Genomic DNA, 14396 nt, shown 5'->3' with positions numbered 1-14396 from the left:
CATGAACAAGCTTGAAGCTTGGGTTCTGCCCACCGTCACCGTGCCATTACCGGCAGTGAACTGGAATCAGCACAAGAGCAGCTGGCCGCATCTCAGTGATATTGACTTCCCATCCATCAAGGGCAGTCAGATCGACGCGCTTATCGGCCTGAATGCCATCGAGCTTCATGCTACTCTAGAGGAACGGCGAGCAGAAACAGCAAGAGCGCCCATTGCTCGACGAACTCCTCTCGGGTGGGTGTGCATTGGTACAGGAGTCGACACCACTTGTGCAATCACAGCTACTACACCAGCTACTGACACAGTGCTAACTGATGGGCTGACCGAGCTAGTAGAGAAGTTCTGGCGAGATGAGTCGGCGGGCACAGATAACCCACTAGAGGAGACGCCGTCACCCGATGACAGAAGAGCCGAGGAGCTCACGAGCCAATCAATCAGCTGCAACGGCAACCGGGTAACTGTCCGAATCCCATGGATCAATGACAGCGGTAAGCCACGTGTCAGGTCCAACAGAGCTCAGGCCGAGCAGCGGCTCCGCAGTCTACAACACTCGCTACAGTCACGGCCAGCCGTGAAGCAGCAATACTCTGACGTTATGCAGAAACACATTGCCAAGGGTTACGTGAGACGCGTGGACCCGGATGAGATAGCCAAAGACGGCAACGACCAGTGGTACCTACCCCATTTCCCGGTAGTACGCTCAGATAAATCCACGTCAAAAGTGAGAATAGTATTTGACGGTGCAGCCCGCTGGGATGGACACTCCATCAACGATGAGATGTTTACAGGTCCTGCACTTCAAAACGACATGACCAGTGTGTTGATCCGATTCTCACTGGAACCAGTTGCGCTTGTTGGTGATGTGTCGGAGATGTTCCTCCAAGTCAAACTGGCGGAACGTGACCAGCGCTATCATCGCTTTCTGTGGTATGATGACAATGGCCAAGTGCAGGTGTATCAGTTCACCCGTGTGCTCTTCGGCGCTAAGGTGTCACCGTATCTGGCAGGACGAGCGGTGAAAGAGGTCATCAAGCACCACGGTGATGAGTACGACTCTGACGTCGTGCAGTGCCTAAGCAAAGACCTCTACGTTGACGACATGCTGTCATTACTACCATCCACACAGCGTGCCATCCAGGCCAGAGAGCAAACGCAGCAGCTACTTGCCAAGGGCGGTTTTCACATGCGAAAATGGCTGTCGAACAAAGCTGAAGTGATGAACACCATACCAGAGGAAGATAGGTCACCTGATGTCGTCCGAGATGTGGACAGTGACACCAGCCTCCCAACTGTCAAGACTCTCGGCGTCAGTTGGAACGCCGAGAAGGATGCCTTCACCTTCCAGCATCAAATGAAGGACATCACGACATTCACCCGACGCTCTGTGTTGCGCGGCCTGGCCTCCATATTCGATCCGCGTGGCCTGATCTCGTCATACGTCATCACGGCTAAGGTACTCCTGCAGGATGCCTGGTTGCTGGGACAGGGATGGGACGACCTGCTGCCAAAGGAACAAGTCGTCAAGTGGCAGGGTTCAGGCGCGTGCACCGTATGAGTTTTTTGGTGTCTGGAAACCACCTTTTTTTGGGCAATCTCGCCAAAGGAAAAATGTGCCTACTGGATTGGTTATCGTGCATACGCGTTGATCGATGGGCAGTTTACAGTACAGTGACCATGTCCTTATTTCGAAGTGAGAGAGAGTTGCTTTGCATGCAGTTCAACTTCAAAATACATTATTCTCTCTTTCTTCAGTGGAGAGTAGCCACAGAGAGATCGATCTCTAGCTCTGGTCCGCTTCTGGATTGGCGATGACGTTCAAGAAATCGTTTCGTCTCGCAATTATTTGAGTCAAGCACACGCGATGCAAGTCAGTTCAAGGATATGATTGACGATATCTCCTTCCAAACAGGTGACTCAAATCAAGATCTCCACATAGATCCACAGACTTCCACGGCTTTCGTTCTCGCTCATGTGCGCAGCAGAGATGTTCGTCAAAAACGTTGTCGACTGGAAGACGTAAAAATGTGCGTCCATGATCCACTTGCACTGCTTCAGAACGAAGCGCTGCTCCGGCCGCGACTCAAGGACGCATGGATTCGCTTTTCTGCCACGAGTTTCCATCGAAGCAAGGTCCATAACGTTTTATTGAAATCATGTGGAACGTTGCCAATACATGCTGAAAACTTTGTCATAAGAACAGAAAGAAAGATACATGTACATGTACGTCGAATATAAGCAGTGTTGTTTTGATGAAACAAACATGCCTGGAGCTGGAGTGGACTATGTACTAGTGAAGTACCATAGACATAGTGTTACGGACTGTAGTGTAGCCTGGGTGACTAGGCCTATCAAACTTTTACGTGTTCAATATGACAAACATGTATATGAGTGCATTGACTTTAGCACCCTCTTTGCAAATAAGTGGTGGTATGTAAAAGGTAACCCGTTTTATCCTGCTACCGGTGATACATGTACCAACATTTCCATATAACATCGTCCCCTCCCTCCATTCCTCATTAGTACATTACTCTTATTTCTGTCCTTTCTACCCCTAGACCTGGTTCCCTCTCAGACGCGTTTGTGCCGGCATGATAGCATACAGTCGGAGGAGCCCCACTACACATCTCATCAGCAGCAGTGTTGTCGTGCCCTGGACCCCCTGATCTTGAGCCCCCCCCCCCCCCCCCCCTCCTCCCTAGCTAGCTCACCGTTATCTCTGACGGGATGTTCGGGGGATGCGCATGTGCACAAATACATAATTATACAGTATGTTTCCAGAAAAAATTTACCAACTCTAGAAACCCCCCTTTCAAGACTCGGTGCACGCCACTGGGGTTGGTTCCAAGGCCTCCCAGACCTGAGTAACCTGGAGATCAGCCGCTGTTTCAAGGATCCACAACAGCCATCCGAAGACGCCAGTCTTTCCGTGCACTGCTTCTCCGACGCCTCAGATCGGGCGATAGCAGCCGCTGTGTATGTCAGAGCCAGCTACCCAGACGGTACCACCCGAATAACGCTAGCGATGTCGAAAGCGAAGCCGGCACCAGTGAGGCGACAGACGATCCCGCAGCTTGAACTGAGAGCAGCTGTGCTTGGCGTTCGCGTTAGTCATCTCGTCGCTGAATCCATCGGTATCCCAGTGTCAGCTCACACATTTTGGACGGACTCGATGAACGTCTTGGGCTGGGTCCAAAGCCACAGCCGGCGCTACAAAGTGGACATTGGCAACCGAATCTCTGAGCTCCAGACCTCAACGAGAGCACACCAGTGGCGACATGTTCCCGGAAAGAACAACCCTGCAGACAAAGGTACTCGTGGTTTGTCTGCTGCATTACTGTGCCGTGATGCAGTGTGGTGGTCCGGTCCACAGTTTCTTCGCCAGCAGCCAGATGAGTGGCCTCAGATGAAGGAAGTCAGCACATCCTCGCTGCCTGGTCAGCTCAAGACGGCGCTAGTTGCAGTCGTCCCTCCACCCTCCGAGATCCTGGGTCGCTTTAGCACATGGTCGCGACTGGTACGCGTGACAGCATGGTGCAAGCGATTTGTGGCAAACTGTCGGCAGGCAGTCAGTGACAGCAAGTCCACGAAGGGGGATGCCGCATCGGACAGCCAGTCCAGCACGCCAGTGAGAGTGCCAGTACAGCTTGGCGGCACCCGCTCCATCAGTGTTCCAGTTCTCAGCACTGACGAAGTATCAGTAGCAGAGTGGCACTGGATTGCAACTGCCCAGAAGGATTGCCATGGTACAGCATACCATCGTCTACAGTCTAGGCAACCGATGTTGAAATCGGACCCTCTGGCACCTCTCTGTCCCCAGTTCGATAGTGCAACAGAGTCACCCCTGATAACGGTAGGAGGTCGATTGCAAGCTACAAAGAACATGCCAAGTGGCGTACGCCACCCAGTCATCCTACCAGCAAAGCACCGAGTAACCCAGCTGATAATCGAACAGGAAGATCATCGGTGCTTCCATGCAGTTGGGCCACAGCATCTTCTGGCCAATCTGCGACAACGCTACTGGATTGTTCACGGAACATCAACAGTCAAGGCCGTTCGAAGCAACTGCGTCACTTGCCGTAAGAACCGTGCGGAGCCAGCGTCCCAGATGATGGGCCAGATTCCAGACTCCGTACAGGAGTTGATTACGCGGGTCCCTTCCTGACCAAGCAGGGCCGAGGTAAGACGCAGGCTAAGCGGTACCTGTGCCTGTTCACTTGCCTTGAGACTCGTGCCTGTCACCTAGAGGTATCCTATGGCCTCTCCACTGAGTCATTCCTGTTAGCATTTGAGAGATTCACAAAGCGCCGTGGTGTCCCGCTTGAAATGGTCAGCGACAACGGGACCAACTTCACTGCCGCGGAGCGAGAACTCCGTGAGGCCGTCCGGGCCATGGACAAGGAGAAGATCGAGAAGCGACTGGTCAGTGATGGCGTGCGATGGCGCTTCAACCCACCTAGAGCACCACATTTCGGCGGCGTATTCGAATCCCTCATCAAGACGGCTAAGCGCGGACTCACAGCAGTACTTGGGAAAGCGGACGTCACAGATGAAGAGTTAGTGACTGCCATGTGCCAGGTTGAGGGCATGATGAACTCGCGCCCGCTGACAGTTGTAAGTGCCGATGCAGCTGATTTGCAGCCTCTAACACCAGCACATTTCCTCGTCGGACGACTCGACCCACCAATGGCTCTGGAAGTGAAAGCAGACGAGCACCCCAGCAGAGACCCACGCAAACGTTGGTTGTATGTTCAGCGGCTTTTAGCAGACGTGTGGAACAGGCGGCGAGATGAGTATGTTCCCTTGTTGAATGTCCGTCGTAAGTGGCAACGTCAAGGTCGCAATGTAGCCGTAGGTGACATCATGCTGTGTCTTACATCAAACACTCCCCGTGGAACATGGCCCATGGGTAGAGTCACAGCAGTGCATCCTGGTGCAGACAAGCTCGTCCGAGTAGTGGATATTAAGATCGGCGACAAGATCTACCGACGGTCTATCCATCATCTAGTACCTATTCTGGACACCGAGTAGTTTGTGCCTTGTGTATCTGAAGTGCTACAGGCAGCCCTGTGACAGTACTCTCTCTCTCTCTCTCTCAACCTATGAAGTTTTTCTTTCATCATACAGTACCGTAGTAGTACTTACTCGTCACAGTTTGTTTGCTGACCCTGTGCTCGTGAGTGAAGGGGGATATGTTCTGGAATATTCCCAGCTTGTGGTGAATCTTGCATGACCTTTCATTGTACTCAGGTTTCATTCCTTTTATTCTAGTGCATGCTGCTGGCGCCTGATGTATTGACTATTGTTACCGCAGGCCAGTCTCAATCTTTGCATTGTCTGAGATTCAAGTAGCGTATCGTTTGATGCATGTGCTGTCTCCATGCTATCTAGTCGTAATATATTCACTCGTCTTTGCATTTGTGCACAGTCCTGTGGATACTCGCAGGCTGCGATTGCGCTCTCGCTTTGGTCATTCTAGAATGTATACTTCCATGCCTTTGAAGTTTTTTAGTTGTCAGTTTTGAACTGTAGGAAGCAGTTTACAGTCAGTTTTGTTCTTGCAGTTTTATCTCAGAGGAAAAAGTTCTTGGTCTCATACTGTTACGAGTTGCTATTGTACCTGGTTGAACGCATGCCGGGGCAACAGAGGGCAGCATGAGTAGCCATTAGGTTTAGGCCTGTTTTGGAACTCCACTTTAAATAAAGCCAAACAACAACAACTTCGCTAATAACGACTGCGGATATAACGACAATTCGCGAATAACGACCGAATTTCCATGCCCAGAGCAAAGTCCCATCTAACTGTATACATTTAACTTCGGATATAACGACTATTTGAATAACGACAGTTCGCGTATAGCGACATGCTTTTAGTGCCCCGTGGTCATATTCACTGCTTGAATAACGACTTTCTGGGCTTTTGACAGCTATTTCAAGTACCTAGTACCTGTCAGTCAAGTACAATACCTGTCATGCAGAAGTACCAGAACCTATGGTGCACTGGTGATGGATATTATTGCACACATGCAAGAAAATGCAGCCAAGGGGGGGGGGGCTTTTTCTTCCTTTTTTATGGTGGCTTCAAAATTGTTGGATTTACCAGCACACCTATATGTATACAATGTACATGTAGTTGTACATGATTTTACAGTAATCATCATACATGTACATGTCTCTGGCCCTGTAGATGGCTTAAAAAGGCATATTTTTCAATTGATTTCCCTTGCATATTGAATTTTTAGTTCCTTTCAACTGCAATATGAAAATACAGTACACATTGACCTAGAGCAAGAAAAGAGCTTGATTTTGATATGCATATCATACTATGGCTCTCAAGCCCACGGATCCGGGAGAAATACGTTGATACAGTCGTCGCAGAGTTGGCAGATGGTGGTTCTGCTGTGGATACGGAGGACGGGGGACCGGCATTGCTGTGGCAGAAAACAGCATCGGGGATAAAGAATGCTGCAGAGAAATCGCTAGGTCTAGAGGCCCGGACAAAGCGTGGTGTGAAGGACAGCCGTGAACTGCGCCGACTGTCTCAGGCTCAAAAAGAACTAAAATTACGTATCGAAAATATCACCAACACCGGTACTCGGGCAGGCCTGAAGAAGGAACGCAACCGCATTCTTCACAGCATCAGAAGAACAGCGCTGAAGGAAGCAGAATTACGGCTGGACGAAAAGGCAAAGGAGGTGGAGAAGTTGCGGGACGGTGCTCGAATGTTCAAAGCTGTTCAGTTAATGCGGAGACGTGGCGCTGTGAAGCCTACAGTTGCTGACAACACCGGAAAAATCATAGTAAACGAGAAGGAAGCAGCTGAGGCAATTGGAAGCCATTTCTCAAGTCAGTTCAGCTCACCAAGCGCCACAGACATCTCACCGTTCCAGGGACAGCCATGTCCTCTGCAAACTCCCATTACATCTTCAGAGATTGCAGGCTGTCTCGGGAAACTGAACAATGGCCGTGCCGCAGGAGACGACAGTATCCCCACAGAACTGATGAAGTATGCAAGTGATGCTTTGGCTCCTGTGTTGACCAGCATTTTCAACGGCATGTTTGAGCAACACGAGGTGGTTGATATAGGCAGTGGCAGTCTGATCCCACTTCAGAAACCCAACAAGCCGCTGGGACCACCATCAAATTTACGTCCGATAATTCTTCTCAACACGCTGCGGAAGACCCTGTCACTCCTCACTTTAGCTCGAGTCAGACCCAAGGTTGACCAGTACCTAGCCCAGACGCACAGCGGCTTCCGCCCTGGCCAATCCACCGCGGATGTGGTATGGGCGCATCGATGGCTTGTGGCAAAGACCCAGCGCTACCACAGCACTGTTCACCTGTTGGGCATTGATCTGTCGAAGGCTTTTGACACGATCAAGCGAGACACCTTGCTGACTGTTCTGGAGGCGTTTCTGAGTGACGATGACGTTCGCTTGATCAGGGTCTTGATCTCTAACACCAAACTTCGTGTTCGGCTTGGGAGGTGCCAGTCGGAATCATTTGCTACAACGAAGGGGACGCCACAGGGGGATTGCCTTTCCCCCGTTCTCTTCACGATTTACCTGGAGGCTGCGCTCCGACAACTAAGGCAAGAGGTGCCAGCAAGACCTCTCAGCGACAACGGTCTGCCGCTCGAACTTGTATACGCGGATGATGCAGACTTTGTCAGCACCTCAAAGTCCTGGCTGGCGGACGTGGAGGCGACTGCCAGCACGGTGCTACCACAGTGGTCCTTGATCATGAACCGGGACAAAATTGAGTATACGGAAATCTTCAGAAGTGCGGACAGGATCGATGAAGAGTGGAGGACAACGCGCAAGCTGGGTTCGCTGCTGGGCGACGAAGAGGATATCATGCGACGAAAACAGCTGGCGACTGCAGCATTTCAGTCCCTATGGAGCCTCTGGAAGAGGCATCAGCACATCAGCGAGAAGTTGCGTCTGCGGCTGTACAACACTTTTATTATTCCAGTACTGACGTACAACTCGGGTACGTGGGGGGGGGGGGGGGGTCAGTGTGACCGTTCTGTCTCGCCTGGATTCCTTCCACCGCCGTCAGCTAAGGTCACTCATCGGTGTGAAATGGCCACAAATAATACCGAATGATGCTCGCTATGCCAGATGCGAAGCTGAACCCTTGAGTGTCATGGTCAAGAGATCACGATGGAGGCTGTTTGGCCACATCCTGCGGATGGCAGATGAATCTCCAGCTGTTATGGCTATGTTCGCGTACTTCGCCAATCAGCAACAGAAATGCTGGAGGGGTAGACCGCGGATGACCCTGCCGCAGGCATTGGTGGGAGATCTGCGCCAAGCCAATGCCGGATTGCTCGGGAACTTAGACGCTCTGCAGAGCCTGCGAGCCATTGCCCATGACCGACCCGCATGGCGCGATCTATGTATGAAGATCTGTGCATCGTGATATTCCGACAGGTCCTGAAACAGTCAAACTCAGGAAATAGTACTATTATTATCACTCAGGCTGCAATATTCAATGACATAATTAAAGACATATTCATAAATGACATATCTTCAATACCCATGAGCTACATTGTATATGATAATTATATCATTGTATCATCGTTCTAGCTCAATTTCTTTCCCCTGTCATAGTCCTGTTTATCATGTTCAGCATAAGCGAAGTTGTGGATCATGCTTGCATGGTTGACTCCAACGCGTACATGCAAGTAATAATAATAATATCATACTATACAAAATATGGGTTCACATACATTCAAATGGGACTTCGGTTATAAGGACACTTCACGAATAAGGACACTTTTCTGATGCCCCGCCAAATGTCGTTATTGGCGAAGTTGACTGTATTGGTACGAGTTAAGAGGAACTCTCCATCACTGTAACCTGATACTATAGAAAGTGAGTTGCCTTCCCCTCTTTGGTCTTTCCATAACCTTGAACCTTCCAAGTTGGAAGGCTTTCGGTTAGCGCTACGGAGATGTGTTGAAGCTAGGTGTCAGGACGTCGAATGTCTCAGTACTCTGTCAGTTTTGTGCCTAGTTATTGCACTTTCTGAGTTACTCTTAACTAACTCGTATCCATATGTCCTTTTCCTTTCTACATTTATTTATGGCTCAACATCCGAGTTTCAAATTAAATATTATTTTACCCTTTATGCAGGGGAAAAATGTACGCACACTGAACTGTTCGATCCCTTTATGCAGGGGAAAAATGTACGCACACTGAACTGTTCGATCTCGACTCACATCAAATTCCAGCTCCGAACGAAATTTATTCTCATTTCACTCCACCTTGGTGGATTTTTATCATCCTGGGCTAGTTGGAAAGATCAGGACCAAGCGAATCCATCCTGATAGCTCTAAGCTCCATAGACACATCAGGGCCACTTCCACGACCTCTCCAAACTACTCCACCGTGCCTCGGAATGGCACAACAACTCAATTTCACATTCTTGTTCGGCTTCTTGCCCAAATTCAACCGATTTTCACAATTCAAACTGCGCTGCAAAGCTGAGATCCAAGCGCTTCATTTTATACACATCACGCATGCGCCGTGCCAAAGGTAAAACCCTGGCACGCTCCTCAACAAAAAGAAGTTATGAACAAAAAAATTCGCGTTCTCTCTGGTCCGTGATTTCCGTGTTCATCTTCTTGCCGCTCAATGAATTCTTATCCTATCGCAAAGAACTTTATATCTCTGGACAGATGAGGTCAAGACCTTTCCAACAGTGTATTGACTGTCGCGATGCGTTTATGTTTAACGAAGTTCCGAAAGTTTGTACACTGGTCTATGCACTGCGATATATCGCGCGACTTTTCTTGCCAGTTAACTCGTACGTAGTGGATCAGGTCATGCATAAAACGCGATTTAACTCGTACTCAGCACGCAAAGGGTTAATTGATGCAAGACACTGTGCTTTATGTGTTTCTTGGGCATGTGTCCTTAAAACATTAGAAATACTCACGGATACAAGGATTCGTAAGCGTCGGTGTCCAATTACCATCAGTGCCACAAGATATGTTCTGTGATGTAGTAGCATCAGCTGTATATCCAGTATCACACATCACCATGAGTTTACTTCCAGCTGTTGTTGGACTTCCAGTTGGGAATGTACCATGAGGAATATTGTCTGGTGGTGATCCACAGTCCCCTGTGTGTGCAGCGGATTAGAAAAACAAAAATCATGATTAGTTACATAGTATTTACCCCTTTATGCAGGGAAAAAATGTACGCACACTGAACTGATCTCAACTCACATCAAATTCCATAATTCTCAGGGTCATAACTTTGGTCTCCTTTTAACGCTATTTTTCAGCCTTGGGCTGCCTGAAAAGCTCGTCCCAAGAGGAACACATTGAGCCCACGTTTGCCCAGAAGAGGGTTATAATGCCATCGCTACAGCCTAGAATCTTAGCTATTTTATTTATTTATTAAACTTTGTTTATTTCTGCCTTTCGTAGCATGTCAAGACAGCCAATTGAACTGAGGATAGGGCGAGACCAACCACGAAAGAAGAGAGAAAAGAAAGAAAAAAGCACGTCCACAAAACGGGTAGAGATTAGCAAGTTACAAAACAATGGGATGCCCAGCGAGCTATGCAGCGGAAGTGGTGACTGACATTTTGCTCACTGGAAGATACTGAAGTGCTGTCTGACAAGGGTCCGGAATTTGGGCATATCTGGGGCTTGCCTAACAACGGAAGGCAGTTGGAGCTACGTGGAGTAGGAGGAAAAGAAGGGTGAATTTACGAATAGGGTAGACCTAGCTAGGGGAGACGAACGCGGCTTCGGGTGGTACCACCCGACTTAAACTGATTAACCCTTTGTGCGCTCAACGAGCGATTTAGCTCGTTTCCAATTAACATTTTTGATCGTCACGCTTGACTGGCTTACCGCATCGTGCAGAGACACTTAGCACCGCGTAGCTGAGAAGATTTCCATGACATAGGTACTACACATGACGTAGGTCGCCATTAAAATTTTTTGATGGCACGCTTTGAAATTGATTTTGCGATATGTCAAAATTATAATTTTGACTTCTCGCTCCACATATACTGGCATACAAAGAGACATAGACAGCAATAGCGACAACACACAAAGTGAAGGATAGTTGGCCGCAGCCAGATGAAGGGTAGTTGGCCGCAGCCAGATGTGAACCGGATAATGAGTGAGGTATGGAAGCAAGGACTGAGAACAGAGTGTCTCAGATAGAATAGGCGTGCCAGTGGATAGCAGGAATAGGCCATGATGCAGAACCACTTGGGACCGTCAGATTAATTTTCCTGGACCGAGCCCGCCGGGAAAAAACCCTCGCGCCGACGGACGCATTTGTGAGGGAAAAAGCCGGGTGTATATTCCCAATGGCGATTAGGCATCATGTAGGCATGGCAAGCACATCGCAGCAAACAGTAATAAAAAGCAATGATAATCAGGGGCGTACACCGCTCGCCTCCAGGAGCGGTTCCCGTGCCAACTGATCAACCAATATCCCACAGCTGGTGCTCTTATACGTATCGCAAGCAGAAGCCACCATGGCACGCCGGTCAAAAGACTTCCCAGGGAAACTCCTCCAACCAGTATAGTTGAAAGCGGCGCTGTTTGCCATCCTTCTGGACACGCACAGGAAACGAAATCCTTCGCCTTCAGTGGCGCACAATGATTGTCGATGATGGAAATCTTTTCCGTGTCCGGCAAATTTCGGGGGAATCAGGGATTTCACTGTGACGTACACTTTCAGAATATCCTTTCCAACACACTCCAATGTCACTGAAGTAAGTATTGGATGATCCAGCAGCTTCCAAGAACGGTCGCTCTACAGCTTCGCCGACGATTCCGTCCTCTGTGCTGCTCGTTGCAGACTTCACTTGCAAGTCAGGTGCGTCCGCAATCCCATCTATGGCTTGACCTTCCTCACTGGCTACACACTATGCCTCCTGCTCAAAATAGCTCTGAATAGAGCGCTGGCCCTCTGGATGTCGACTCTTCCTTTTTTCTTTTCCGCAAAGCGAAAGCATCGTCAAAAACGTAACCAACTTTGTCGAAACAAACTTCAAAGGAAGTGACTCTGAGATCGAAGAATCCATGTAACTCGTATGTAGAGACTTTGTTGCACCCCGTTAGTTCAGTAGATCTGTGCTGTGTCACAAAATGCCCCAGCAGCACTTTTACACCTGGCCTACAATTATAGTCACCCTCGGGCCTCCTCCTCGGACCGTGAGGCGGGCTGCAGGCGCTAGGCATGCATCAGGGAGTCGTAAAAGTCTTTTACGACTCCCTGGTATGCATGCACTGCACTGCACGCTGGGCCTGGATCAAAACATTCTCCGTACCCACATTGAAAATTTCCGGGCATCCTGGGAACCGCCCCATGTATGCCCTGATAATATGCACAGAAATGAAGGGTGGGAGGGCAGGGACACTGGTGAGACTCAAAACTGACTGAAGAAGTCAGGAAAAGAAGCGACAACAAAGAACACACCAGATGCCATATTTGCAACTGAAAAAAATTCGCGAAGAATCATTTCTCTTTTCCAGCGATGGATGCAGACGAGGCTCTTCGCCTAATGCAAGACGCGGACCAAGCAGATCTCCCAGTAGAGGATATCGCTTGCTCTTCAGGCGACGAGGTGGGAGACTCGGGTAACGATTTTATTTCGCCTGACAAGGAAGATCGCTTGAAGGACGATCTCTTTTCTGATTTGGAGGAAATAAGATCCGATTCGGCTGACGATATCGCTATTCCTGTTCCCGTTGCTGCTCGTGGACATGGCGCTGGACGAGACAGAGGACAAGCAGTAGGTGTTGCCGCGGGTGGAAGAGGGCGAGGACGTGGAGCTGCGACAGGGCAAGGACGTGGAGCTGCAAGAGGGCGAGGACGCGGAGCTGCAAGAGGGCGAGGACGAGGACGTGGTAGACAGTACGAAAGTTGTAGTGGCTATGATGATGTTGACCAGCTGCAAACCAATACACCTGAGTTCAACATAACTGGGACTGGTTTGAACCTACCTGATAATTTCGCTCCAACATGTGAACTTGATTTCTTCGAACTATATTTCAGGGACGAAGTTGTGGATTCAATTGTCAAGTTTACAAATTTGTATGCGCACGAGCATGTCGCTGAAAAAAAGACGTACCAGACGGATGGTGTGTGGAAGGAGACCGACCGTGATAAGGTCTATAGCCTCCTTGCATTTCTCTTCTTCCAGGGATTTCATCCTCTGCCTGCGACGAGGGACTACTGGTGCGTTACATCGTTGTACAACAGAAATTATGCACGCTGCATGATTCGAACCTAGCGGAGGTACTTAGCGCTGATGTGCTTCCTCAAGGTTGTGGACTTCAGAACAGAGGATGTAAATGATCGTCTTCGTAAGGTGCGATACCTTCACGACCACGTGCAGGCGGCCTGCAAGCGTTTGTTCATTCCTGGCAACTGCGTAAGAGTTGACGAGCGCATGGTCAAGTGCAAGGGAAGCACTCTTTTTCCGCAGTTTATGCCCCAAAAGCCCGTCAAATGGGGCTTCAAGGTCTTGGCTGCCTGCGACGCCCAAAGCCCCAATGTTGTAAACTTTGAAGTTTACACAGGCCAACAACCTGGAGGTGAAAATGGCCTGACTCATGCTGTGGTGATGCGGCTTGTCAGCGACGTGCGTGCCGGAAGTGTGATCTACACGGACAATTTTTACACTTCCGAAACCCTGGCCACATCTCTTCGTACCAAGCAAATGTCGTTGGTTTGGCACCATCCTCGCAAACCACACTGGATTTCCAGCCGTATTGCGGACCGACATGAAACAGTTCGAGAAACATGCAGAGCGAGGTGCAACACGCTATGTTCGCAACGGAGATCACCTGTACCAGCAATGGAAGGACAAGCCGTGTGTGTCAATGTACAGCAACATACATCAGGGCGATGAGCATGATACAGTAACAAGAAATGTCAAGATTGATGGTGCACACCAGCAAATGGAAGTGCAGAGGCCAGTGTGCATCAGAGACTACAACAGCAGCACGGGTGGAGTCTCCACGTTCGATCAGCTGATCGAAACGCATCGTGTGCTTCGCAAAACGAAGAAATACTGGAAGAGTATCTTCTTGGATATGTTCGACATGTGCGCTGTCAATGCATACCACCTCTTTCACTTGTGGCAGAGCCAGCATCCAGGGGTGATAACTCGATGATGCAACTTGCAGCACTCGGATTTCCGCTGTAACCTCATCCGGCAGCTGTCATTGATTGACGAGCATGCACCGCCACCGAAGCGCTCGTATCGCCCAGTGCCTGTTCCACAGGATGTCCAGGTTACTGTTGCTCGGCTTCACATACCTGGAGTGAGGAAAAGGAAGAACTGCAGAAACTGCACAGAAGTGGGAAACAAGCAGCGCCAAGTGTGCAACCTAATGCACTACGTGCGATGTT

The 14396-nt window shown here is 49.5% G+C and overlaps 2 protein-coding genes across 2 annotated transcripts in view; both read right to left on the bottom strand.

Moving 5' to 3' along the window:
- Positions 1–14396, bottom strand: part of LOC135827823 (receptor-type tyrosine-protein phosphatase delta-like) — a 362685-nt gene that overhangs the window by 111546 nt on the left and 236743 nt on the right. The gene's annotated exons all lie outside the window — the stretch shown is intronic.
- The window catches only part of LOC135827826 (mucin-2-like), a 324797-nt gene that overhangs the window by 265995 nt on the left and 44406 nt on the right, over positions 1–14396 (bottom strand). Inside the window, exon 7 of the mRNA XM_065340254.1 lies at positions 9943–10128. Coding sequence (XP_065196326.1) covers positions 9943–10128 — 186 coding nt within the window. The remainder of the gene's footprint in view (positions 1–9942; positions 10129–14396) is intronic.

The sequence above is a fragment of the Sycon ciliatum genome, chromosome 12, assembly GCF_964019385.1.
Source record: "Sycon ciliatum chromosome 12, ocSycCili1.1, whole genome shotgun sequence".
Taxonomy (NCBI): domain Eukaryota; kingdom Metazoa; phylum Porifera; class Calcarea; order Leucosolenida; family Sycettidae; genus Sycon; species Sycon ciliatum.
This window is presented reverse-complemented; position numbering and strand designations above follow the sequence as displayed.